Source organism: Erythrolamprus reginae, chromosome 4 (assembly GCF_031021105.1).
Source record: "Erythrolamprus reginae isolate rEryReg1 chromosome 4, rEryReg1.hap1, whole genome shotgun sequence".
NCBI lineage: Eukaryota > Metazoa > Chordata > Lepidosauria > Squamata > Dipsadidae > Erythrolamprus > Erythrolamprus reginae.
The window spans coordinates 101,297,119-101,323,013 of NC_091953.1; the positions used below are offsets into that span (position 1 = coordinate 101,297,119).

The 25,895-nt window shown below is 41.7% G+C and overlaps 1 protein-coding gene across 2 annotated transcripts in view; it reads left to right on the plus strand.

Moving 5' to 3' along the window:
• NCK2 (NCK adaptor protein 2) overlaps positions 1-25,895 on the plus strand; it is a 109,359-nt gene that overhangs the window by 66,908 nt on the left and 16,556 nt on the right. For both annotated transcript variants that reach the window (XM_070751070.1, XM_070751071.1), the window contains exon 3: positions 22,785-23,506. In XM_070751070.1, the coding sequence (XP_070607171.1) occupies positions 22,785-23,506 (722 nt within the window). The remainder of the gene's footprint in view (positions 1-22,784; positions 23,507-25,895) is intronic.

Genomic DNA, 25,895 nt, shown 5'->3' on the forward strand with positions numbered 1-25,895 from the left:
GTGCAACCGCCTGTGCGCCCCCGACATTGAATATCACCTTCGCCGGCCCCACCTCTCCTGCAAACCCCCTTGCTGAGAGCCCGGGGCGAAAGTGCTCTCGCAAAGGTGAGGCGGGCAGGGCGTGCGCGCGTCACCGCTGAGAAGAACGGAGAACGAGAGTGAGTGATAGCAACAGACAGCAAGATAGAGAGAAAGTGAGAAAGAGAGAGTGAGAGAAAGGGGGGGAGAAAGAGATAGCAAGAGAGAGAACAAGAGAGAGAAAGCGTGAGAAAGAAAACAAGAAAGAGTGAGAGAGAGAGAAAGCAAAAGAGACAGAAAGAAAACAAGAGAGAGAAAGTGAGAAGAAGAGAGAGAAAGAGGGGGAGAGAGAGAGAAAGAGAGGGAGAGGGAGAAAGAGAGAGGGAGAGGGGGGAGAGATAGCAAGAGAGGGAGAGAGAGAAAGAGAGAGGGAAAGGGGGAGAGATAGCAAGAGAGGGAAAGGGGAGAGAGGGGGGAGAGAAAGAGAGAGGGAGAGAGAGAGGAGATAAAGGAAGAGGAGAGAGAGAAAGAAAGAGAAAGAAAGAAAGAAAGAGGGATAGAAAGAGAGAGAGAGTGAGAGATGCTCAGTGAGCCTTTCTTTGAAGTTGCCTTTCTTTCTTTCTTTCTTTCTTTCTTTCTTTCTCTTTCTTGCTTTCTTTCTTGCTCTTTTTCTTTCTCTCTTTTACCTTCCCTTCCTCTATTTCTTCTTTTCTTTCTCCTTCCTACCTTCTTCCCTTACTCTCCCCTTTCATAAGTTTCCTTGCTTCCTTCCTCTGTTCCTGTCCCTTCCCCCCTTCTTTCTTTCCTTCCTTCCTTTCCTCCCTCCATTTCTTGCTTTCCTTTTCCTTCCTCCCTTCTTTCCTCCCTCATTCCCTTCTTTCACTCCTTCCTCTCTTACTCTCCCCTTTCACACCTTTCCTTGCTTCCTTTGCACCCTTCTTCTGTTCCTGTCCCTTCCCTCTTTCCTTCCTTCCTTCCCACCCTCCGTCCACTCATTCACCCATTCCTCTCTTGATCGCCCCTTTTACGGCGCCGCTGACAGCTAGCTCCCCCCCCCCCACCGGGCCATGGAAAACTGGTCTAGCTTAAAGCCGGTCCCTGGTGCAAAAAAGGTTGGGGACCTCTGCCATAAAGGGCTTTATTAGGTCATAACCAACACTTTGAATTGTGACCGGAAACTGATCGGCAACCAATGCAGATTAAAATTCTTAAGGAACATGTAACAATAATGCAGATTAAAACTCTTAAGGAACATGTAACAATAATCAAGTTATCCTTTTCATCTTTCAGAATACCGATATTTTCGGAAGGTGGATGCCTGAGTCGAAGCAATTCTATCCACCATCCACTAGTGTAGCTTTCAATACTTTCTAAGCAGCTGTTGATTTTCCCCATGAAAATTTATTTTATTCCCTCCATCTTACCCTGCCAACTGGTCTGAAAACGGTTTTCTGTTAAACAGCATAATTTCATTTCCTGTTTAATTTTAGTTCTGAAAGTAATACACAAACTCTGGATGTGTGTATATGTATATCTGGGAAGTGTTTTTATTTTGTTCTCAGATTTCAACAAATCTGCTCATCGTTACAATATTGTGCTATCCTCAAGCACATCAAACTGAAAACATCTCCATCTTCATTTTCTTCCCTAAAATACATTAAAAAAACTTTAGCTAGAAGTTGACTGGTACGGTCATGCCTTTGGATAGTCAATTTCAATGATTTGCCCTTTCAGCAGTATTACATTACAAATGCTTACACGTACATTGGCATCTTTAATCAACCTTTTTCTCCACTGCATTAGACTAAGCAGGGCTTTGTTTGCAAGTCATCTTCTAAAAACTAGTGAAAGCTGTCAGGGCAAAAAACTGTTGCCATCTATATATTGCTGAAACGTTTGTGTTTGTTTCACTGTAACCGTTAATTAGCAAAACAGTGCATCACAGGGCAACAGTCTTTGAATGAACATACCATAAATGGGCTAATTTACAGCATGCATTCAAAATCCAGGACCCAGGACTTCTACAGGACTGAAATCTGGGAAAGTTGTGGCATTTCAGTGCTGCCGTGGTTATTTGCAGTTGCTTCTGATTCTATTGAATTTTTTACCTTTTGGGGGTCCCTCTGTTTAGTTAAGGAAATAATCTTTGAAACGATAGCCCAATGGGTCATGGGTTTAAAATTAAGCATAGTTAATATGCTTACTTTTCCAGGCATGTTATTTAATAATCTCCCCCTTTTATCACACTGAAATAATACTATTTGATGTCGACATAGGGAGATGTCTGAGTGCTTCACTTAAAGCTTTTGTGAACCATGCACCATCCTGGCTTTCAGACTATGTATTTTTGCTGAAGTGCGGTACTGATGGGAAGCCCACACAGTTTTCAAGCATTCTTCTCCACTGAAAGATTCTAACCAAATAATAGGAACATTAACTTCTTTTCTAAAGGTACAAAAATTTGGTTCTGCTTTGCAACTACATTCTCTTGTAATCCTTTCTATAATTACAGAGAATAAGCTTAATTCAGTATATATGTATAGGAGCATGGTCTTAATCCTCAAATAAAGGGAGCCAAACCGGACTTTATATGTTGCAATATAAAAACCAGAGCTTTTGACTATAATTTCCGGTGCTGTTGAAAAGTCCCATGCTGAGGGGAGAGGGCTTGCACAATGTCCCAACACTGTGGTGTCTCCCATTCCCAGCTGTTTGAAGACCCAGAACTGGGTTGGAACCAGGTCAGATACGCCCTGGAGGGGTATTGAAGAAGAGAAGCACCAGTTGGTGGTCTGGGGGTGTTTGCAAAACCCCCAGGGAGCAGACACCAGCCTCTAGGCAGAAGAGGACTGACTATCGCCATTAGCTGGGGCAAACGATCAGAATGAGTGAAATGTAAGGATCTTGGATTGCCTGGGAGATAAGATCTAAGTGTTTGTGCTGGAGAGAGATAAGGAAATGCTGAATGGCTGGCCAATTTAATGACAAAAGAAGAAATTTAAATCTCAAAAGGGGACAAAAGAGATTTTAAAATGGAATGAGCGGCTATTTAGCAATTTTGAAATACCATAGAGAAAATTAAAGGAACAAGTTTAAAAGCCCAAATTTGAGGATGTCTTTATGATTGGATTTGGTGAAAGTTAAAGAGACTGAAAAGGAATAAGGAATTTGAAGAAAAGATCTTATAATTAAAGTGGACTTAAAATACTTTGGAAACTTTTGTAAAAGAGTTATTTTTGTTTTACAGTATTGGGAAACTGGCAATGCCATCTGCTGGTTAAAAGAAATATTGCAACAGACAGTTAAATTTGCTGTCAGCTGGAGACTGACCTTGTTTATAAGAAGATAACAGGAGCTTGAAAAGACTTGAAAGCAGTGTGTATTGTGCTATTTGATTGTATAGTGTTTTGAAGATAGAAGATAAGAGGATTTTTATTAGTATTGGACTGTAATACAAAGAGATTACATGGATTTTAGCTGCAATTTTTTTTAAAAATGCCTGTGAACTTTGTAAATTGTGATTTTGAAAAGATGGAGGTGTCTATCTATGAAGAATTGATGGGGATGTTAAAATATATCCATGAGGACATAAAAACTTACCTTTTGGAAATCAGAGGTGAAAAGAAAACAGAAATGAAGCTGGATCATAAAGGGCAATTAGGTGGAATGGTGGAAAAGAAGAATGAAGAAAATGAAGAACAAGGAGATTACACAGATGAAAAAGGACTGAGAATAAAAAACAGATTAATGATTACACTGGGATTTACAATGATAAGAAAAACGCAAGAGGGAAGCACTGGTATCAGAAGAAACAATTAAAAAATAGGAGTAATAAGGAGAAGGAAGAAGGAAAAAACAAAGGAGTCGAGGTGGCACAGCAGGTAGAGTGCTGTACTGCAGGCCACTGAAGCTGACTGTAGATCTGTAGGTCAGCAGTTCAAATCTCATCACCGGCTCTAGGTTGCCTCAGCCTTCCATCCTTTCGAGGTGGGTAAAATGAGGACCCGGATTGTGGGGGAAATATGCTGGCTCTGTTAAAAAGTGCTATTGCGAACATGTTGTAAGCCGCCCTGATTCTAAGGAGGGTGGCATAAAAATCGAATCAATAAATTGAGAGCAGACTTACACAAATAATAGATTTAAATGTAGGGAAAGGAAATCGGGAAAAGGTTATTGGCATAAAAATTAAAGAAATAAAAAGAAAAAGTTAAGAGAAGAGGTTGGATGTTTGGAGGTTGGATGTTGAGACTCTAGAAAAAGTGTAGAGAAGAGCAACAAAGATGGATACCTGAGGATAGAACAAGAAGGCAATGGGTGGAAGATGAACAAGGAGAGAAGCAACTTAGGACTAAGGAGAAATTCCTGACAGTTAGAACAATTAATCAATGGAACAGCTTGCCTCCAGAAGTTGTGAATGCTCCAACACTGGAAGTTTTTAAAAAGGTGTTGGATAACTATCTGTCTGAAGTAGTGTAGGGTTTCCTGCCTATGCAGACGGTTGCACTAGAAGACCTACAATGCCTCTTCCAACTCTGTTGTTGTTGTTGTTGTTGTTGTTGTTGTTGTTGTTATTATTATTATTATTATTATTATTATTATTATTATTATTAAGAGAATAAAATTACAAGTGGAATTTTCAAGTAACCAAAAGAGAATGGATGAAAAGAAGAAGGTTAATAGAAAGGGGTTTTTTTTACAATTATTATTTTAGATTTAATTGTGTCAACATTATTAGTTATGTATAAGAGTGTATAATCAGCATGATTATCTTGTTAAAAGGGGTTTTTTTAAATCTAAGTTAATAATCTTAGATTGGTACATGATGGCTTGAATTAAATTTTGAAGATGAAAGGGAAAAAAGAATAAAGAAAAGAACAGAAATAAATTAAACTATAGTAGATTAATTATTGGAAGGTTATAAATTATTGAATACCGGTAATTACTACTTTTCTTTATAAGATTTAATTTATAGAAGATTTGTATAATAACAGCTGTATAATTATTATTTTTAAAGATTCTTATACAAGATCACACACTTTATAAATTGGACTTTTTGTTGTAGAGACTTTAGATTATTAGGGTTTTTTCCTTTATTATTGTATATTGGGAAGTTAGTAATGTTATTAACTAACGGATGGAAATGTAGTGATGAGATTAGAATTTATTTAAATATGGAAAATGAGTTAAAATAAAAAAATCAAATAATAAAGTTGTAAGGGAGATATGACATGGGAAAAATGATTAGAAATTTAGGGCATTTAGAAATGAGAAAAATGTAGAAAAGATTGTGAGTGAATATATCAATTGAGGTAAAGGAGGAGCATGACCTAAATTAAGAGGTACAAGAAGTGATGAGAACGTTTTGGAGATAAGCTATAGGAACTAATTTGGAAGAAAATTGAAAATTAAAGGTGACAAAAATAGAAGTAAGGAAAAACAGTAGATATAACCAAAAAATATAAACAAATAAACATACATGCATACATGGATAAGGGGTAGCATTTTAGACAGAAATGTATAAGTAGGTTTTGGTATTATGGTATGTATATGAAAGTTTATGTAAAGATGATGAAAAAATGAAAAAAAATCTTTAAAAAAGAAAAGTCCCATGCTGTTCCTATGTAAATATTGTATCTACAATTTTTATATAGAATTAATAATTTTGCTTTTAGCTGTATCACATGCACACATTAGTAAAATGAACACTTAAAACCTAATAAAAATTGTAGCATTAAAAGTATCAACATAATGCAGATTCAATTCATCAGAGTGGGAAAAAATACACAATACTTGAGGGAAGTATTGAACCAGCCACTTTGAAAGAGGCAGTCAGTGTACACCCTCGTTCAAATAGATGTCACTAAAATTGTTGTTTTATAAAGCTATAGCTCTTTTTAAGGAAATATTGTTGAAAGTATGATCAGCTGACAGCTACAGGAAATCTGAGAGAAATGGAGTGTCTTGATCCCTGTCAGTCAAGATTCAGATAAGAGTATGGTTAGAAACCGCATCGATTGATACGTTAGACAATCTTTGGCAAAATCAGGATGGAAACTTATTTCTAGTCTTACTTCATGCGTTGCCAGACTTCAGTACCATGGTATCCATCATGGCCAGCTGGGAGCAAATCACCATATTTTGATGGTTCCCCTATTCTAGCATCTGGTTTTATTCAGTTATGGTAGGAGGGAGTTGTTTAGAGCCTCGGTGGTGCAGTTGTTAGAGTCCAGTATTGTAGCGGACTTCTGCTGATCACCGCAGTTTGGTAGATCCAATCTCAGTAGGCTCAAGGTTGACTCAGCCTTCCATCCTTCCGAGGTGGGTAAAATGAGGACCCGGATTAGGGGGCAATATGCTGGCTCTGTTAAAAAGTGCTATTGCTAATATTTTGTAAGCCGCCCTGAGTCTAAGGAGAAGGGCGGCATAAAAATCAAATAGATAGATAGATAGATAGATAGATAGATAGATAGATAGATAGATAGATAGATAGATAGATAGATAGATGATAGATGATAGATAGATAGATAGATGATTGATAGATAGATGATAGATAGATAGATAGATAGATAGATAGATCTGTCTCTCCCCACCTCCTGCCTTTTAACATCTATCTCAAGCCATGATATTGTATCATATATAGGCAGTGTGTGAGGTCATCAGTATAACTCCTAACTGAATAGGAGATGTAATGCCCCAATACTCAAATGTTAATGAGGAAAAATAAACTCATGCTGAATGTTAGTGAGAGAAAGTGCCTGTGGATTTGAAGGCCACCTAAAACCAAAATCAATTTTCTTTTTAAGTATGAACAAGGAAAGTTGTGTTGCCTGAAACAGAGCTGACTCATAACTTGGACCTTCCTACGGTAGATTCATGGATGTACTTGAACAGCAAGTAGCGGCAATGGAAAGAAAGAATTTTGTGCACCAGCTGTGGCATTACACACTCATGCTTTTGTCATCATCTCATGGCTGAACTGCTATAATTTGCTTGAGCTGGGGCTGGCCTTGAAGATCACCCATTTGGTGCATTGTATTATGGGTATGGATTTGCCCATGTAAACCACCCCGTAGGAGCTTAATTGTGCCAGGCACAATTAAAAATGTAAATTGTCACATGGTGTCAGCCACACTGGTTGGACCAGATTAGAAAAGCAACTCTGTAATAGTATTTCATTTAGACTGACTATAATAATTATAGTTTGATCATGCTTTATATCCCCTCCTTATAATTCAGTGAATCAGGGACTCATTTGCCTCAGCTACTTCCAAATAATTCCTTCCTTCCCAAGACTTAAAAAAGGTTTAGTATTCTTTAAATTCATTGCCAAGGTCATCTATATTACATTCTATGCATGAATATATTTGAGATCATCTGCTTTGGCCTGAGTTTATGCATTTATTAGGAGTTAGGACTTGCTAAGGGTCCCTTTTATCAAGTAATTGCAATTACAAAGACTACATTGTTGAACTTTTCTCGGTGTTGCCTACCTATGAGCTAGTTTCCCATGATATCTGCCCTATTTCTTCCACTTGTAGCGAGAGCTTTAATATTTCTCTTGTTTGATGCAAGTTACTCAGAACCATTTGGAAAAGAATAGCATTCAAGCGATAAATAAAGAAGATACTAGACAAGAATTTTTGGTTGGTTGGTTGGTTGGCTACTTACTTACCTATTTATTTATTTATTTAATTATTTATTTAATTAATTAATTAATTGGATTTGTATGCTGCCCCTCTCCGAGGACTTGGGGCGTCTCACAACATATATAAAGAGACAATAATAAAATCAATCCAATTAATGCATAAAAACAATCTATAAAAATGTACTTTAAAAACTTCCATTACCATTCATTCAATAGAGCAGTGATGGCTAACCTTTTTGGTGCAGAGTGCCCAAAGCGTACACCCCCAAAAGGCAATACGAACACATACACTCCAGGCATGCACCCCGCCCTCACACATGTGTTCCACTCCACCCTCGCCCAGTTTTGGCTTCCAGGTTGATGCATGATGCCTCCCAGATCCAACATGGGGCACAGGGGTCCTTGTGCGGCGGGACCCGTGCTCCATTTTGGCTTGGTACAGGAAGGCCTCCCAGGCCCCAAACAGGGTGCACGCATGCAAACCCCCAAAATGAAATGCGAGCGCCCACACACATGCGCCCTAACTCCCCATGCAAGTGTGGCAGAGACTAAAAAAACCAGCTGGCTGGCAAGAGGCGTGCACGCATGCGCGGTGGAACTGGACTATGGCAACGTCTGGACTGTTTGTCTGCAGAGAGGGCTCTGCGTATCACCTGTGGCATACATGCCATAAGTTCACCATCAATGGGTTAGAGTATCTACAGTTTGCCTTAGTACTGAAAATGGCTCTCCTAGTACAGTGGTACCTCTGCCTAGGAACGCCTCTACTTAAGACTTTTTCTAGATAAGAACCGGGTGTTCAAGATTTTTTGCCTCTTCTTAAGAACCATTTTCTACTTAAGAACCAGAGCCCAGAAAAATTTCCCAGGAAATTTGAGAGCGGCATGAAGGCCCGACCAGTTTCCTGCCATTCCTCCTGGGTTTCTCTCTCTGGCGCAGTGTATGGGAGGAAGCCTCGTGGCCGGGTGTATGGGAGGCATGTGCTCGTCCTCACCACCTCAGTGTCCCTCTTTTTTTTTAACCCTTAAAGTTTTGGATTTTTTTGATTCCCCTCATCTCGCCTTCTTCCTTTAGTAGTGACTATCCTCCTCCTCTTCTTCCTCCTCCTCCTCCCACCCAAATTCCGAGCTTTTATTTCTTTCCTGATGGGTTTGCCCGCATTATTTGATTTTACATTGATTCCTGTGGGAAAAATGGCTTCTCCGTACTGAAGGAGCGGGTCCAGCAGTCACATGGGTTGCTCATGTCCAATCCGGTGGAACTGAGCCTAGTGTTAAAAAAGCTTGCCGGATCCGCCCCTTCCCCAGAATTCGCTCAGTTCGCATATCCTGCGGTTGTATTGTGATAGCTCGTTCAACATTCTAACACCTTCCCTTCGATCTTTTCCTTCAAAAGTAGTAAGAATTGTTTATCCTTATTTATTTACTTGCACTAATAGCGCCAGCCGTTTGTGGCTCGGCTTTTTTCCTTGGGAGAAGTTGCGGTTTCGTTTTCCCCCGGCTGTCTTGCCGTTTACGATCCCCGCTGCCGCTTGTGGATTCTTTTAATCCTTTGGCCTGGAGGTCTTGGTGCAAGTATTGATTCATTGATTCATTATTGTATTATTGTAAAAGGGCTTAAGAAATACCTCCTGCGGAGTGAGACGCTTGTTTCTAGTCTCCTGGACTTAGTCGATCGCTTCCCCTTTAAGAATTCTATTACGGAGCGATTTTTCGGCGCGAAGGCCTTCGCGCCCTTTTTAAATTTAGGTCTCTCGTGTTGGCCTCCTGCCAGCCGTGTAGGCCTCAGTCCACCGCGTGGATCCCGGAGTGGGCTTTGGGACGCTCAGGCTTAATTCTCCACCGGCTAAGCCTCCAACCAGAGTGCCTTGGTTACTTTAATTAAAGTTTAGGGAGGCTGGCCACGCTGTATTTGGGGGCACGAACTCTGGGTTTGCCCAGATTGTCCTCAAGTCTCAGCAGCTCCGAGGCCTCGGAGCAGGATCCATTCCTCTTGGGAAGGCTTTTAAATTCTTCTCCCTAATTATTCAGTTATTTGGCTCAGCCTGGTCTTCTGTTAATTACAGACTATGGCTACTTTTCCCAAGAGAGGCACAACTAAAGGTCCCAGAGAGGCCAGGCCTACAGGCGATGAGATTATCAGTATCCCCCAGGCCTCGACCTCCTCTTCTTCAGGGGCCCGCCCCTCGACCAAGGTCACCAGGGCTGAGAAGAGAAGGGACCTAGCCCTACAAAGAATCCATGACAAATCAGCAAAGCGTTTGAAAGTACAGGCCCAAGTACTCAGTAGTCAAGACCCCCCAGAGGCTTCTAGTCTGCCTCCTTCTGGGGTCCCTGTGTTATCTCTGGATGAGCCAAACCTAGACAGACCCCAACCTAACTTATGGGGAATAGGTCCAGAGGAACCAGATCTAATTGAAGATTCCCCCCAGCCAGGATCCTCCCAGGCCCTCAGGGATTCTTCTGCCATTCCTACTGATATTTCTAGTTTACCTCCTGAATTCCAATCTATTTTTTCTGTGTTGTCCAAGGCCATTGATGCTAAATTTTCTACCATCAATGAGCTTCCCTTACCTCCTCCACCTTCTCGCCCCTCCCGCCCCTTGGGTTCTTCCCCAGCGGTTAGAGCTCCTATTCAGGATGATTCAGATTCTTCTCAGGACGAATATGAGGATATGGAGGAGGATGAGGACCCCTTTCAAGGCCTCTCAGATGATGAGGAATCCCAAATAAAGGTTCCCTCTCCAATCACTATTTTTCCTTCTCAATTGTTTAAATCTCTCCTCCTCAAAGCTAGAATTTCTACGGGATTGGCGGCCCAGGAGAAACAGGCCTCCACATCCACTGATCCCCCGGAGGAGAATTTACCTTACTTCACAGAGGAACAGGAGGATAACGAGGTAATTCCTATGCCTAAATTGTTTAAAGATGCCTTACTTAAACAGTGGGATTTCCCAGCCTCTGGGCTTAATCCCTCAACCAAGGACAGGAAATTGTACAAACTTTCCTCTTCCTATGAGGAGCTCCTATCCTTTCCTAAACCGGATGAACCTGTCAAAATCCTTCACTCGGCGGCGGCTGTGCCAGGCGAAGCAGAGGAAGTCCTCCGCCCAGAGGACAAGCGGATTGAACAAATGCTCAAAAGAGGATTCACCGCAGATTCCTGGGCCATTAAAAGTTCTGCAGCGGCTTCCTTTTTCTCCAGAGCCATGCTTCTCTGGCTTCGCCAACTTCAACAGCATATTCCTCCCGATGACTTGAGAGGTCAACAAGACTTCAACAAGGTCTTTGCAGCTGCTCAGTACGTGGCTGATGCCACTTTACAATCTACCAGATTTTCTGCTAAGTCTATTGCAGCTTCTACAACGGCAAGAAGACTCCTATGGATTCGCCCTTGGCAAGCGGGAGTACGCCAGAAGTGGCAGTTATCCCTGGGACCCTTAAAGCGCGACCTTCTTTTCGGTGATCTTCTGGATCCGCTCCTCACGGAAACCACGGACAAGAAGAAAGTTTTGGGTCCAACCACCAAAAAGGCTACCAAAACGCAGTCCTTTCGTCGCCCAGGGCGTCAGCAAGATCAAGCGGCTTCCTATCAGAGATCTCCAGGTCAGTATTCCCCCCGTTTTCGTTCCCAAGGTAGGAACTCCAGGGGCAGAGGGTTTCGCTTCCAAAGGGGAGCGTCCTCTAACAGGGCTTCAAAGAAACCTAGATGGTAATTTTTCCTCAATTCCCATAGGTGGCCGCCTGGCCCATTTCGCCTCTAATTGGCGTCTCACCTCCAAGGACCCCTGGGTCATTGACACTGTTCAAACAGGCCTTCTTTTAGAATTTATTTCTCCCCCCCCGAAACGTTTCATTTCCTGCCCTTCTCCCAGGTCCTCCTCAGATTGTAACCGTATGGAGGAGGCCATTTCCCACTTATTGGCCATCAGAGCCATCCAACCGGTTCCTCCCGGTCAGAAGGGTCTAGGTTTTTATTCCATCCTATTTATGGTTCCAAAATCCTCCGGAGGTTGGAGAGCTATTTTGGATTTAAAGAAGCTGAACCTTTTCATCAAATATAGGAAGTTTAAGATGCACTCCTTATCATCTATTTTGGCCGCCATCCACACGGGAGATTTCATGGTCTCTTTAGACCTTACCGAGGCTTACCTCCACATTCCTATAGCCAAATGCCACAGAAAATTTTTGCGTTTCTCCTTCCAAGGCAGGCATTTCCAGTATAGGGCGATGCCATTTGGACTTTCCTCGGCCCCTCGGGTTTTTACAAAGCTCTTGGGGTCCCTGGCGGCCTATATCCGGGCGTCTCCCATTCACATTTTATGTTATCTTGATGATATTTTGATTCATGGGAACTCCCTAGAGAAAGTGAAAGCAGACCTTTCTGTCACCATGTCAGTCCTGCAGGACCATGGATTTTCCATCAACTTTGATAAAAGTCATCTCCAACCTTCCACATCCATTTTACACCTGGGATCCATTATTAATTCAGTATCCTCCCAGGTCTTTCTCTCTCCCGAGAGAAAATTCAGTATAGGGGAGTTAATTTCTTGCATTCTATCTAAACCTTCAGTATCCATAGTATCCCTGTCTTCCCTTTTGGGGAAGATGGTGTCATGCATAGGCATCATTCCCTGGGCCCGCCTTCATGCTAGGGAACTACAGTGGCTCCTATTACCCTTTCAGAGATCGGGGCACAGCAACTCAAATCGTCGCATTGTCATCCCTCCAATGGTTCGCAGATCCTTCAAATGGTGGAAGTCTCCGGCCATGGACAAAGGATCCCCGTTCAGGTGCCCGGATCAATTTGTCATCACCACAGATGCCAGTCTATCGGGATGGGGCGCCCACGCCCAGGGGATGATAGCCCAGGGCACGTGGTCCCCGGAGGAAGCTTCCAAGCCAATCAATTGGCTAGAGTTAAGAGCCGTTTCCCTGGCTCTGAAGCATTTCTCTCCTCGCATTCCCAACCGGCACGTTCTCATTCTCACCGACAACATTGCCACAAAAAGCCATATCTGCAGACAGGGGGGCACGAGATCCAAAGCCCTCATGAGGGAGGCCCTCAAGTTAGGCCTTTGGGCGGAAAAACATCTTCGGTCGCTCCTAGCCGACCACATCTCGGGGAGCCTCAACGTCCAGGCGGACTGGCTATCTCGAGCAACGATAGACCCAGGAGAGTGGAACCTCCATCAGGACCTGTTCCATCAAATCAGCCTCAGATTCGGCCTACCAGTCCTGGATCTCTTCGCGACCAATGCGAACGCCCAACTCCCTTGCTTCTTTTCCAGATTTCCATCCCCGGGAGCGGAAGCAATCAATGCCCTCCGGAGTCCATGGCTTCCAGGCCTACTCTACGCATTCCCTCCAATTCCAATTCTCCCGGATGTGATTCACAAGGTCCTCACCGAGAGGGCCCGAGTAATCTTAATCGCCCCTCATTGGCCCCGCCGGCCCTGGTTCGCGGATCTCCAACAGTTGTCCGTCCAGGACCCTTGGCGACTCCCCGTTTCGGGGGATATGCTGCGGCAGGGGGCCTCATTCCATCCAGACCCGGAGTGGTTCCACCTCACCGCCTGGCTGTTATCAGGAGAGACTTAGAACTGCGTGGTCACGACCCCGATACAGTGGAGGTCATTTTAAAGGCCAGAAGGGGTTCGACCAATCGAATCTACGACCACACGTGGTCCAAGTTTCACCAGTGGTGTCTACAGGAAGGCCTTTCTCCCCTGTGCATTCCCATACACAGAATCATTTCCTTCCTTATGCAAGGTTTCCATAAAGGACTTTCCACCAGCACCCTCCGGCGTCATCTGGCGGCCATTTCCTCTGTCCTAGGGGGCCCCCGCAGACAGCCTCTCCGATCCTTCCCAGAAGTTCAGGAATTCCTCAAGGGCATAGCCAACCTTAGACCTTCCAAGGTCCACAGGTATCCATCCTGGGATTTGCCACGGGTTCTCCACTCCCTCACGCAGGCACCATACGAACCCCTAAAATCGGCGTCCCTCAGATACCTATCCTTTAAAGTAGCATTTCTGGTGGCTATTACCTCTGCCCGACGCATTTCGGAGCTGGCTGCCCTCTCAATCAGGCAGGACCTTTGTCAATTCCATCAGGACAAGGTAGTCTTGCGACTGGACCCCACCTTCTTACCCAAGGTCAGTTCCATGTTCCACAGAACTCAGGATATTGTCCTACCTTCCTTCTGCCTCCAACGAGACCATCCCTTGGCAATTAGATGGCATACCCTGGATCTCATTAGAGCGCTGAGAATCTATATCCAACGCACAGGACCCTTTCGGAGGTCAGAAGCACTTTTTATAGCCTATCACCCCAGAGTCATGGGTGCCAAAGTGTCTTCAACAGTGATAGGCCGTTGGATCAGAGGGACTATATCTAAGGCCTATGAGTCGGCCTCCCTCTCAGTTCCGAGGAACATCACAGCGCATTCTACCAGGAGCGCAGCCACTTCGGCCGCTTGGGCAACTCAAGCCCCGTTGGAGGAGGTCTGCAAAGCAGCCACTTGGGCCTCGCCAAATTCCTTCATCAGGCACTACAAGATTGATTCATACGCTTCAGCGGACGCTGCCTTCGGCAGAAGGGTACTCCAATCCGTTATCTCACACGATAGCAATCTAATCCCACCCTAGGGACCATCTATTGGGTATGTCCCATGTGACTGCTGGACCCGCTCCTTCAGTACGGAGAATAGGCGTTGATTGCTTACCTGAACGCCTCTTCTCGTACGGTGAGCGGGTACAGCAGTCACTTCCCGCCCTTGTATGTGTCTTCTTTACTTTCCTATAACCATCTTCCTCTAACAATGAGAGTTGAACACTACAGAGCTTCACAGCTGAGCCTAGTCTATGGATTCGCGAATTCTGGGGAAGGGGCGGATCCGGCAAGCTTTTTTAACACTAGGCTCAGTTCCACCGGATTGGACATGAGCAACCCATGTGACTGCTGTACCCGCTCACCGTACGAGAAGAGGCGTTCAGGTAAGCAATCAACGCCTATTCTACTTACAAACTTTTCTATTTAAGAACCTGGTCACGGAACGAATTAAGTTCTTAAGTAGAGGTACTACTGTATTTACATTGTAATTTAATATAGGCTGTATCTTGGATCTCATTTATGAATGTTAGAGTGTTTTACAAATGTATTTTCATTCTACCTTAAACTTTATTTTGTTTTTTATCTGCATTGGTCTATCACAGTAACTTAGATGAATAAAATGGTGGTTGTAAATTGAAATTTTCCTATATCTAGTTTACAATCATTTGTACAGGTTTTAAACATGCAGCCTAGCTCTTGCAGTGAACTAGGTAAATAGCCAAAAGGAGATTAATGTTTCAGTACATGAAATTGGAAATGAAAAAAAATATTTTTGAACCACATCATTTTAAAGTGAAACAAGCAAACTATTGTCAGTAGAAAATCATTGCAGTCAGAGGCTAAATGAAATAACTGGAAGAAAACTGTGCGCTCTTTGCTGAGTGATTTTAATTTCTTAAGTAGAGGTACCACTGTATCTTCTACTTCATTTTACTTCTTTGGGTCACCTCAAAGTTTTTTTCAGAAGATATCAAGCTTTGAACAAGTATACACGGAAAAAATGCAACAATTTCAACATGCCTGATGTTGACTGGAATATCCCCAGTGCCCTTACATGCAAAAGTAAGAATATAGTAGAGGCCTTTACAGGAGCAGCTCTGGCACAGCTAGTTAAGACACCAACTAGAGGGGAGAATATTCTAGATTTAGTTTTTACAAATGGGAATTGGGTTTCAGAGGTCAAGGTGGGAGAAAATTTAGGTTGCAGTGACCATCTATGTTTGTGGTTTGATGTAAAAACTGATTGTGAGCAATCCTATACTGCAACCAAAGTATTGGATTTCAGAAAAACAAATTTTAATGCAATGGGGGAATATTTAAATAATGAATTAAAGGGGAGGAATAAATTGGCAGGAGCGAGCACCCAGTGGACTGTATTAAAAAAGGCCATCTTAAAAGCCACAAGACTTTATGTAAAGCAAGTAACTAAAGGTAAAAGGAAGAAGAAACCGCTATGGTTTAGCAATGATGTAAGGGCTATAGTCAATGAAAAAAAGGCTGCCTATAGGAGGTATAAAGAGTCTGGAAGTATAGCTGATAGAGAGGTGTATAAAATGAGACAGAAGGAGGCGAAACAGATAATATATGCTGCTAAAGCCTCAAAAGAGGAAGAAATAGCAAAATCTGTAAAGAAGGGGGATAAAACCTTCTTCAGATATATTAGTGACAGGAAGAAGAAAAACTGCAGCATCACAAAGCTTAGTACCGGGAATAATACATGCATTGATGGGAATAAGGAGATCGCTGACCATTTCAATAGCTACTTCTGTTCAGTTTTCTCAAAAGACACCTTACAAAATAATACTATAGAGGGATATAGCATTGCTTCCAGCTTTACGGATTCAGCTGGAAGCAATGTCTTAGAAGCCGATGTCTTAGAAGAACTTGAAAGATTAAAGATAAATAAGGCAATGGGTCCAGATGGCATCCACCCCAGAGTTCTTAAAGAACTCAGATCTGTCATTGCTACCCCCCTGACTGATTTGTTTAACCAATCCCTGTTAACAGGAGATGTCCCTGAGGATTGGAGAATGGCCAGTGTTGTGCCTATCCACAAGAAGGGCAGTAGAGAAGAAGCTGGTAACTACAGGCCAGTTAGCTTGACATCAGTTGTAGTTAAAATGATGGAGACTCTACTCAAAAAGAGGATAAATCAGCATCTAAAAAACAATAACTTATTGGACCCAAATCAGCATGGCTTTACTGAAGGCAAATCGTGTCAGACTAATCTCATTGAGTTCTTTGACTATGTCACAAAGGTGTTGGATCAAGGTGGTGCCGTGGATATTGCCTATCTGGACTTCACCAAAGCCTTTGATACGGTTCCACATAAAGAGCTGATAGATAAATTAGTGAAGATTGGACTTAATCACTGGATAGTTCAGTGGATTTCAAGCTGGCTGAAGCATAGACATCAGAGAGTTATTGTTAATGGCGAGTATTCTGAGCAGAGACAGGTTACAAGCGGTGTGCCACAAGGGTCTGTTCTGGGTCCTATTCTTTTTAATATGTTTGTGAGTGACATAGGGGAAGGTTTGGTAGGGAAGGTTTGCCTATTTGCTGATGACTCTAAAGTGTGCAATAGGGTTGATATTCCTGGAGGGGTCTGTAATATGGTAAATGATTTAGCGTTACTAGATAAATGGTCAAAGCAATGGAAACTGCAGTTTAATGTTTCCAAATGTAAAATAATGCACTTGGGGAAAAGGAATCCTCAATCTGAGTATTGCATTGGCAGTTCTATGTTAGCAAAAACTTCAGAAGAGAAGGATTTAGGGGTAGTGATTTCTGACAGTCTCAAAATGGGTGAGCAGTGTGGTCGGGCGGTAGGAAAGGCAAGTAGGATGCTTGGCTGCATAGCTAGAGGTATAACAAGCAGGAAGAGGGAGATTGTGATCCCCTTATATAGAGCGCTAGTGAGACCACATTTGGAGTACTGTGTTCAGTTCTGGAGACCTCACCTACAAAAAGATATTGACAAAATTGAACGGGTCCAAAGACGGGCTACAAGAATGGTGGAAGGTCTTAAGTATAAAACGTATCAGGAAAGACTTAATGAACTCAATCTGTATAGTCTGGAAGACAGAAGGAAAAGGGGGGACATGATCGAAACATTTAAATATGTTAAAGGGTTAAATAGGGTTCAGGAGGGAAGTGTTTTTAATAGGAAAGTGAACACAAGAACAAGGGGACACAATCTGAAGTTAGTTGGGGGAAAGATCAAAGGCAACATGAGAAAATATTATTTTACTGAAAGAGTAGTAGATCCTTGGAACAAACTTCCAGCAGACGTGGTTGGTAAATCCACAGTAACCGAATTTAAACATGCCTGGGATAAACATATATCCATTGTAAGATAAAATACAGGAAATAGGCAGACTAGATGGACCATGAGGTCTTTTTCTGCCATCAGTCTTCTATGTTTCTATGTTTCTATGTTTCTAATTAAGTACAGTGATGCCTTGTCTTACAAACTTAATTGGTTCTGGGACGAGGTTCTTAAGGTGAAAAGTTTGTAAGATGAAACAATGTTTCCCATAGGAATCAATGGAAAAGCAATGAATGCATGCAAGCCCAAAATTCACCCCTTTTGCCAGCTGAAGTGCCTGTTTTTGTGCTGCTGGAATTCCCCTGAGGCTCCCCTCCATGAGAAACCCCACCTCCAGACTTCTGTGTTTTTGCAATGCTGCAGGGGAATCCCAGCAGGGGAATCGTAGCACCGCAAAAACGAGCGCTTTGCTGGCAACGGAAGTCCGGAGGTAGGGTTTCCCAGCGAAGGGACCATCAGTGAAATTGCAGCATTGCAAAAACACCGAAGTCCTTGAAACCTCCGGACTTCCGTTGCCAGAGAAGCACCCGTTTTTGCGCTGCTGGGATTTCCCTGCAGCATCACAAAAACACGGAAGTCCAGAGGTGGGGTTTCCCATGAAGGGGAGCCTCAGGGGAATCCCAGCAGTGCAAAAACAGGTGCTTCGCTGGCAATGGAAGTCCGGGGGCGGAGCATCCCAGCGGTGGCAGTGGGTTTGTAAGGTGAAAATAGTTTGTAAGAAGAGGCAAAAAAAATCTTAAACCCCGGGTTTGTATCTTGAAAAATTTGTATGACGAGGCATCACTGTATATTGAATTATTTTTTTAAAGGCTTCAAAGCTGCTGGCAGGGGGATTCTAGAATTTGAAATCCACATATGTTAAGGTTGCCAAGGTTGAGCAACATTGCTTTAAAGGGGGGGAGCGGAAACCTCTCTGTTACACTGAAGATCAAGTTTCTAATTTTAGCGACTTTGTCATCCAATTTGGTAATTTGATGGCAAAGTAGGAATGAAGCAAGATTTGCCTTAATTGGTTTCTTTTAATAATTGCATTTAGCAGAGCATGTCCTTTCTAATAAACATATTTGTTAAATTGTTTTTTTGCAAAAAACCATTTGTATGGGAAGTTATGATCTTATTTTGACTGAATAATAAGCACACTATGTGACACATACACAATTACTAAAATAGCAGAGGTTAATAGGAAGGCTGCTACCGTTTCTACTTTTTTTACCTGAAGAGTTTACAGTTTTAAATGCTGTGATGAGGTGATTTAGCAGTATTTATAGATTTGCAAACACATGCAAAATTACTTTGCTACACACTTAGTAATTAGAAAATAGCCCATAACTCACAGCAATAGATATGGTCAAAATACAACGAATGAAAAGTTCAGATTTACTTTTTGGGAGGGGTGAATTTGGGAGGGGTGAATTGGACAGGACACTATTAAAAATGATGAAAAATTAATCGGTAAAATATATAAATTTTTGATTCGTTATGAGAAAGAAGTGGAAATTGTAAAAGAGAATATGATAAGCTGGGGAATGAATTTTGGCTACACAATTGAACCAGAAAAATGGGAAAAATTATGGATTAACAATTGGCGGATGACAAAATCGACTGCATTCAAGGAAAACCAATTAAAAATGTTTTACAGGTGGCACCTATCACCAGAAAGACTATCAAAAATGTTCCCAAAAACCTCTCCAATATGTTGGAAGTGTAAAAAAGAAAGAGGCACGTTCTACCACCAATGGTGGACATGCACACAGGCAAAAAAGTTTTGGAATAAAATAACAAATTGGTTAAAAGAAATAGTAAATGAAGAAATTGAAAAAAACCCAGAATTATATTTATTGGGTATTTTTTAATAAAAAAAATAGAAAAAGAGGTAAGATACCTAGTTATACATATACTAACAGCTGCCAGAATAGTATATGCCCAACAGTGGAAAACAGACAAACTACCGGAAGAAAACATAATAATTAAAAAAATACTAGACTGTGCGGAGATGGACAGGCTATCCAAAAGATTAGAGGGAAAAGAAGAATCAGATTACTATAAAACATGGGCAAAATTCTATGATTGTCTAAAGAAAAGAACAATAAAGAAATAAATAAAAATTTATGCAAAGCAACACGTCAAATAAAAGAATTCAGAAATTAGTATTATGTAAAAGAAGTGAAATTCTCTGATCAAACATCCAAAAAGTGGGGAAACTTTCATTTCCCAAATGTTGTATGTGTATATTTTTATGTATGTTTTTTCTTTTTTCTTGTATGTCATATTTGTAGAAAAACACAAATAAAATATTTTTTTTTTTAAAAATAGCCCATAAGTCACAGCAATAGATATGGTCAAAATACAACGAATGAATAGTTCAGATTTACTCTAATGTTCTTCATATAGATTTCAATAGACTACATTTCTATCTTTGGCTCAGTCATCCGCTCAGAGAGGAGGTTTATAGTTTATAGTAGAGGGTGTTTGGGGGTTTAAGCAGCGTATCTGACACTTGAATTCTCTTTTATTTCAGATACTATGGACTTGCTGCATTTGCCCATTTTTAATCTGATTCAACATTTTAATTCTTTTGAATACATAAGAAATGTAGCATATATTCGCATACATCCTATGGCTTGGCTGCTATTTAAGATTTACTTTTTAAAAAAATTGCATTAGATTATTGATGTCAAAGAAGTGTTTTCTAAGTATTTTGAAATCTCAACTTCCATGCAGATGGAAAATGACTTGATCATCATAGTAAATAAGGAACTAACTTGTCCTGAACCTTAGAGTTTTGTTTTTGCAATTTTCTCAATAGTAAAATATTTTAAAGTTAACATCTCCAGTTTTTGTATTCACTACATTAGAAACATAGAAACATAGAAGTCTGACAGCAGAAAAAGACCTCCTGGTCCATCTAGTCTGCCCTTATACAATTTTCTGTATTTTATCTTAGGATGGATCTATGTTTATCCCAGGCATGTTTAAATTCAGTTACTGTGGATTTACCAACCACGTCTGCTGGAAGTTTGTTCCAAGGATCTACTACTCTTTCAGTGAAATAATATTTTCTCATGTTGCTTTTGATCTTTCCCCCAACTAACTTCAGATTGTGTCCCCTTGTTCTTGTGTTCACTTTCCTATTAAAAACACTTCCCTCCTGGACCTTATTTAACCCTTTAATATATTTAAATTGATGTGTAACTATTGTTTAGTGACAGAGAGAGGAACTTTTCGTGATGGCCAGTCACGATCAGTTTGTCCTGGAGCTTTCTATTTTGGAAGGAGTAGAAGTACTGTTTTCCTGTAATTGTATCACTGAGTATAATAGCTATGCTAGGAAAATAATTCCATTATACAGAAAACAGGAAAATTTGGAATATCATATTGGAAATCATTGAACTATTCCTTACTAACGGGGGGTCCTGAATTTTGATTAGTACAATCATATTTTTCTTTTTCTTGCAGCAACTTCCACAGACCACTCTTGGTGAAATTTGGGGAAATGATATGTCAGAATAAATAACGTATTTCCTGGAGAATAAAAAAACACTCCCCCTCCTTTAAAACTGGGTGAAAATTTTTGGTGTGTCTTGCAGACCGAAAATGGACATTTTTGGCCTACTAAAACCCCCTATCCCATTTTGCCAAAAACGGACCCACTTTTGGTGAAAATGGGTCACATGAAGGGTTTGGGAAGTCTGCAGAATGCTCCTGGGGTGGGTAGGGCAGAAACAGGACACAGGCAGGGTTTGAGAGGAAACGGGCCCGTTTTTGCTTTGGAAGGCCCATACACTGCTCCTGGGAGCTGAGGAGAGCAAAAACAGGATGCATGCAAAAAAGGGTCTGTTTTTCACAAAATGGGATATACTGAGGGTTTGGGAGGCCTGCAGAATGCTCCTGGGGGCCGGGGAGGGCAAAAACCAGGCGCATGGAGGTGAAAAACTTTTTTCTTGTTTTCCTCTTCAAAATCTAGGTGCGTCTTCTAATCTGAAAAAATATGGTAGTCCTCAATTAACAACAGTAATTGGAAATGGAATGCCCATCACTAAGCAACACTGTCATAGAGTGCAACATCACGCCAATTAAGCCACAGAAATCCTGCCACTTCTAGTTGCAGTGGTTACCATATATTTATTTATGGTTTTGGTTTTCTGTGTGCTTTGTTGGCTTGCTTGCTTATTTATTTATGTATTCAGCCATCCATCTTACCTCAAGGTATCTCTCTCTCTCTTTATCTCTATCTATGTCTGTCTGTCTTTCTGTCTATCTGTCTGTCTGTCTGTCTATCATCTATCTATATCTGTCTGTCTGTCTATCTATCTATCATCTATCTATATCTATCTATCTATCTATCTATCTATCTATCTATCTATCTATCTGAAAGATGACTCATATTTATGACAGTTGCAGGGTTCTGAAGTCATGTGATCTCATTTTACGACCTTCTGACAAGCAAAGTCAATGGGACACCAGATTCACTTAACTAGGGTGTTAGTAATTTAACAACTATAGTGATTCACTAAAATGGGGGAAGACTCACTTAACAAATTTCTCGCTAAGCAACATCAATTGTGGACCCAAGTATGGTAATAAGTCAATGGTTACCTGCATAATTTTACTATCAAAACTCCACCAAAAATATGCAAAAATAATTGCAGTGTGCACACCATTCTGAAGGAGGTTTTTTTTTTTGTTGTTGTTGTATTATAATGGATTGAATGGAACAAAGAGTTGTGGTGGTGGTCAGTTTTCCATACCATTGAGCTTACCTTTGGTTAATTAGTTGTTCCTGTTTTTATGTTTGCTACAACTACAGGTAAAGACTGTATTTTTAAGAGATTTTATTCCCACAATGCAGTCTGAAGCATGGCTGGTTATAAAAATAGTATTTCCTTTGTTATTTGCCGGCAGTATTTTGTGTCTATTAAATCTCTAGTGGTTTTAGAAAAAAATGGCCTGAAAGGTCACGTCAAAGCTTCACTTAGCTGCTACTTTTCTAGGATAAAAAGACTTTCTTAAAAAGTAAAGATGTTGAGCTCTTTTTATGATAGGTTTTCTACTGGCATACTTTGTTCTTCAGTGTCTTAATTCTTTTCCTGTACCCTCAGACCAAGGTCTTTTCCCATTCTGAATCAGATGAATCATATTCTTAATGTGTTTAAAATGTTTTTGTTTTCTTTTTTGACAGGTTTGGGTAAAACAAAACGGAAGACAAGTGCCAGAGACGCCTCTCCAACTCCTAGTACTGATGCAGAATACCCATCAAATGGTAGCAGTGCTGATAGGATTTATGATCTGAACATCCCTGCCTATGTGAAGTTTGCCTACGTGGCCGAGAGGGAGGATGAACTATCTCTTGTTAAAGGATCTCGAGTGATTGTTATGGAAAAATGCAGCGATGGCTGGTGGAGAGGGAGCTACAACGGACATATTGGCTGGTTTCCTTCAAACTATGTAGTTGAAGAAGTGGAGGAAGCGACGGCTGATTCGCCAAGTTTTCTAAGTTTGAGAAAAGGGGCATCCATGAGTAATGGCCAAGCCATGAAAATACTTCACATTGTCCAGACATTGTATCCATTCAGTTCTGTCACTGAAGAAGAGCTCAATTTTGAAAAGGGTGAAACTATGGAAGTGATAGAGAAACCAGAAAATGACCCAGAATGGTGGAAATGTAAAAATTCTCGCGGGCAAATTGGTCTTGTTCCCAAAAACTATGTAGTAATCGTAAGCGATGGTCCTCCCAATAATGCTTCCCACCCTCCTCAGATAAGCTACACGGGGCCCTCTTCTACAGGACGGTTTGCAGGAAAAGAATGGTATTATGGGAACGTTACTCGACATCAGGCAGAATGTGCTCTGAATGAAAGGGGATCAGAAGGCGACTTCCTTGTCAGAGACAGTGAATCTTCAGTAAGTAGCTATCATTTCAAATTTTATTCGTTTATTTACCGTATTTTTCGCTACATAAGACACACTTTTTTTCCTTCCAAAAGTGGGTAGAACTGTCTGTGCATCTTATGGAGTGAATATGGGTGTCAGGCAATGTTCCCTGTAATTTTTTTTTTGGTGTGGGCGGAAAAGTATAGTGTCTGAGCGGCAGTCCCTTTGGGACTGGGTGGCATAGAAGTATAAACAAATAAACAAATAAACAAGAAAAAAATTCCCTTCTTTTTTATTAAAAGAAATTAATAATAAAACAAAACCAAAATCTATTACTATTATTACTGTCTTCTCCTCTTTTTCCATCCCTGTCTCCTCCCCCCCTTGTGTGTGTGTGTGTATGTGAACTCTTGAACCATTTCCAATAACAGGTAAGGGCTATTGGAAATGGTTCAACACACACACACACACACACACACACACACACGAGGCTGGGGTTTTTTTTCTCTGTTATTATTTGGGTGCTTTTTACCATATGCTTTAAATCAAGAGTCATTTCTCTCTTTCTCTCTCCCCCTCTTGCTCTCTCTCTCTTTTTCTCACTTTCTCTCTTCCTCTCTTTCTATCTCGCTCTGTCTGTTGCTCTGTCTCTTTATCTCTTTCTTTCTTGTTTTCTTTCTCTCTATTGCTTTCTCTCTCTCTCTCTCACTCTCTCTATCTCTCTCTTGTTCTCTCTCTTGCTATCTCTCTCTTCCCCCCTCTTACTCTCTCTCTCTCTCTTTCTCACTTACTTTCTCTATCCCTCTTTCCATCTTGGTCTGTCTGTCGCTTTCTCCGAGCGCTTCGGGAACGCCTGCCCTGCCTCTACTGCAGCCCCCTTGCTGAAAGCTCGGGACGAAAGCGCTCCCAGTGAAGGGGCTGCGAGAGGAGCGGGGCAGGCATTTCCGAAGCGCGCGGAGAAAACCCTCTTGCAGCCCCCTGGCTGGGAGCGCGGATGAGGAGGAGAAGCCACTGCCACCACCGCCGTGGGAGAAGTCGCGCCCCAAGGCAGGAGGAGGAGAAAGCCAGAGAAGGGGCGGATCAGGCGGACGGGGGGCAGCGGCGAGAGGCCAGGGGCGTGAGGGGGGCCGGTGGCACCATGGGGAGGCGGGGGCGGCCGCAGCTCCCTTTCCTTCCACCCACAGGCTGGCAAGGGGATGGGGAGCGCACATGCGCCTCTGCACTTTCGTCGCTCCCCACCCACAAGTCCAACGCCCGGCTCCTTGCGCGCCCTTGGAAAAGGGTGCGTGGGGGGGTATCTTGGGGTGCCCGCGTGCAGCTTACAGTGAACAGTGATGTCAGGTAGTAACGGTGAATGGCAGCAGTGATCCCTACCACCTGAAACCAGCTGCTCAGTGGTATTCCAGAAGGTTGATCCTACCGCCGATTAACTGCTCGGTGGTCAAGGCTCCAGGGTAGAAGCAGCAGATATGGAGGAGGCAGGCTGCTTGAATTCATTGTTTGCTGCAAGATGCTAGTCAGATGAATACCGCTGGATGCTGGGAGACAGATTTTTTCCCCTTGTTTTCCTTCTCTAAACGTAGGTGCATCTTATGAACAGGAGTGTCTTATGGAGTAAAAAATGCAGTATTTATTTATTTACAAAGTTTATTGGCTACCTATCTTACCACAGGGGGTGGCTTACAATCATATAAATTCAAAATGTTGTGATGCATTATGCAGAATAAATGAAGTAATTTATCTTTGCCTTGCTGTACGAATCAAGTGGAGTTCTTCAAAGTGAATAGTCATCTGCTGTGTAATACTGTTCTCCTTTCATTAATTGAGAAATAAATTATATCGGGCAAAACTAAAGATATAAGTATGGTGTACCATTGCTGTGCTTTGATTTTAAAATTTTTCAGGTATATAATTTTCAGTTGGATTTTCTCATAGCAAATTTAAAATACAGTGTTCCCTCGATTTCCGTGGGGGATGCATTCCGAGGCCGCCCACGAAAGTCGAATTTCCGTGAAGTAGAGATGCGGAAGTAAATACACCATTTTTGGCTATGAACAGTATCACAAGCCATCCCTTAACACTTTAAATCCCTAAATTACCATTTCCCATTCCCTTAACAACCATTTACTCACCATTATTACTGGTACTCAGCATTGAATGAGACACTTAGTGATCCTGATATTTATAAACATAATTATTTATTAACAATAAATTTTTTTGTTATTTATTTGCAAAAATTATTAGTTTGGCGATGACGTATGATGTCATCGGGCGGGAAAAATCGTGGTATAGGGAAAAAACTGCGAAGTATTTTTTAATTATTTTTTTTTTTAAAACCATGGTATAGGCTAGTCGCGAAGTTTGAACCCGCGAAAATCGAGGGAACACTGTATACTGTTTCAAAACATAAGCAAATTTT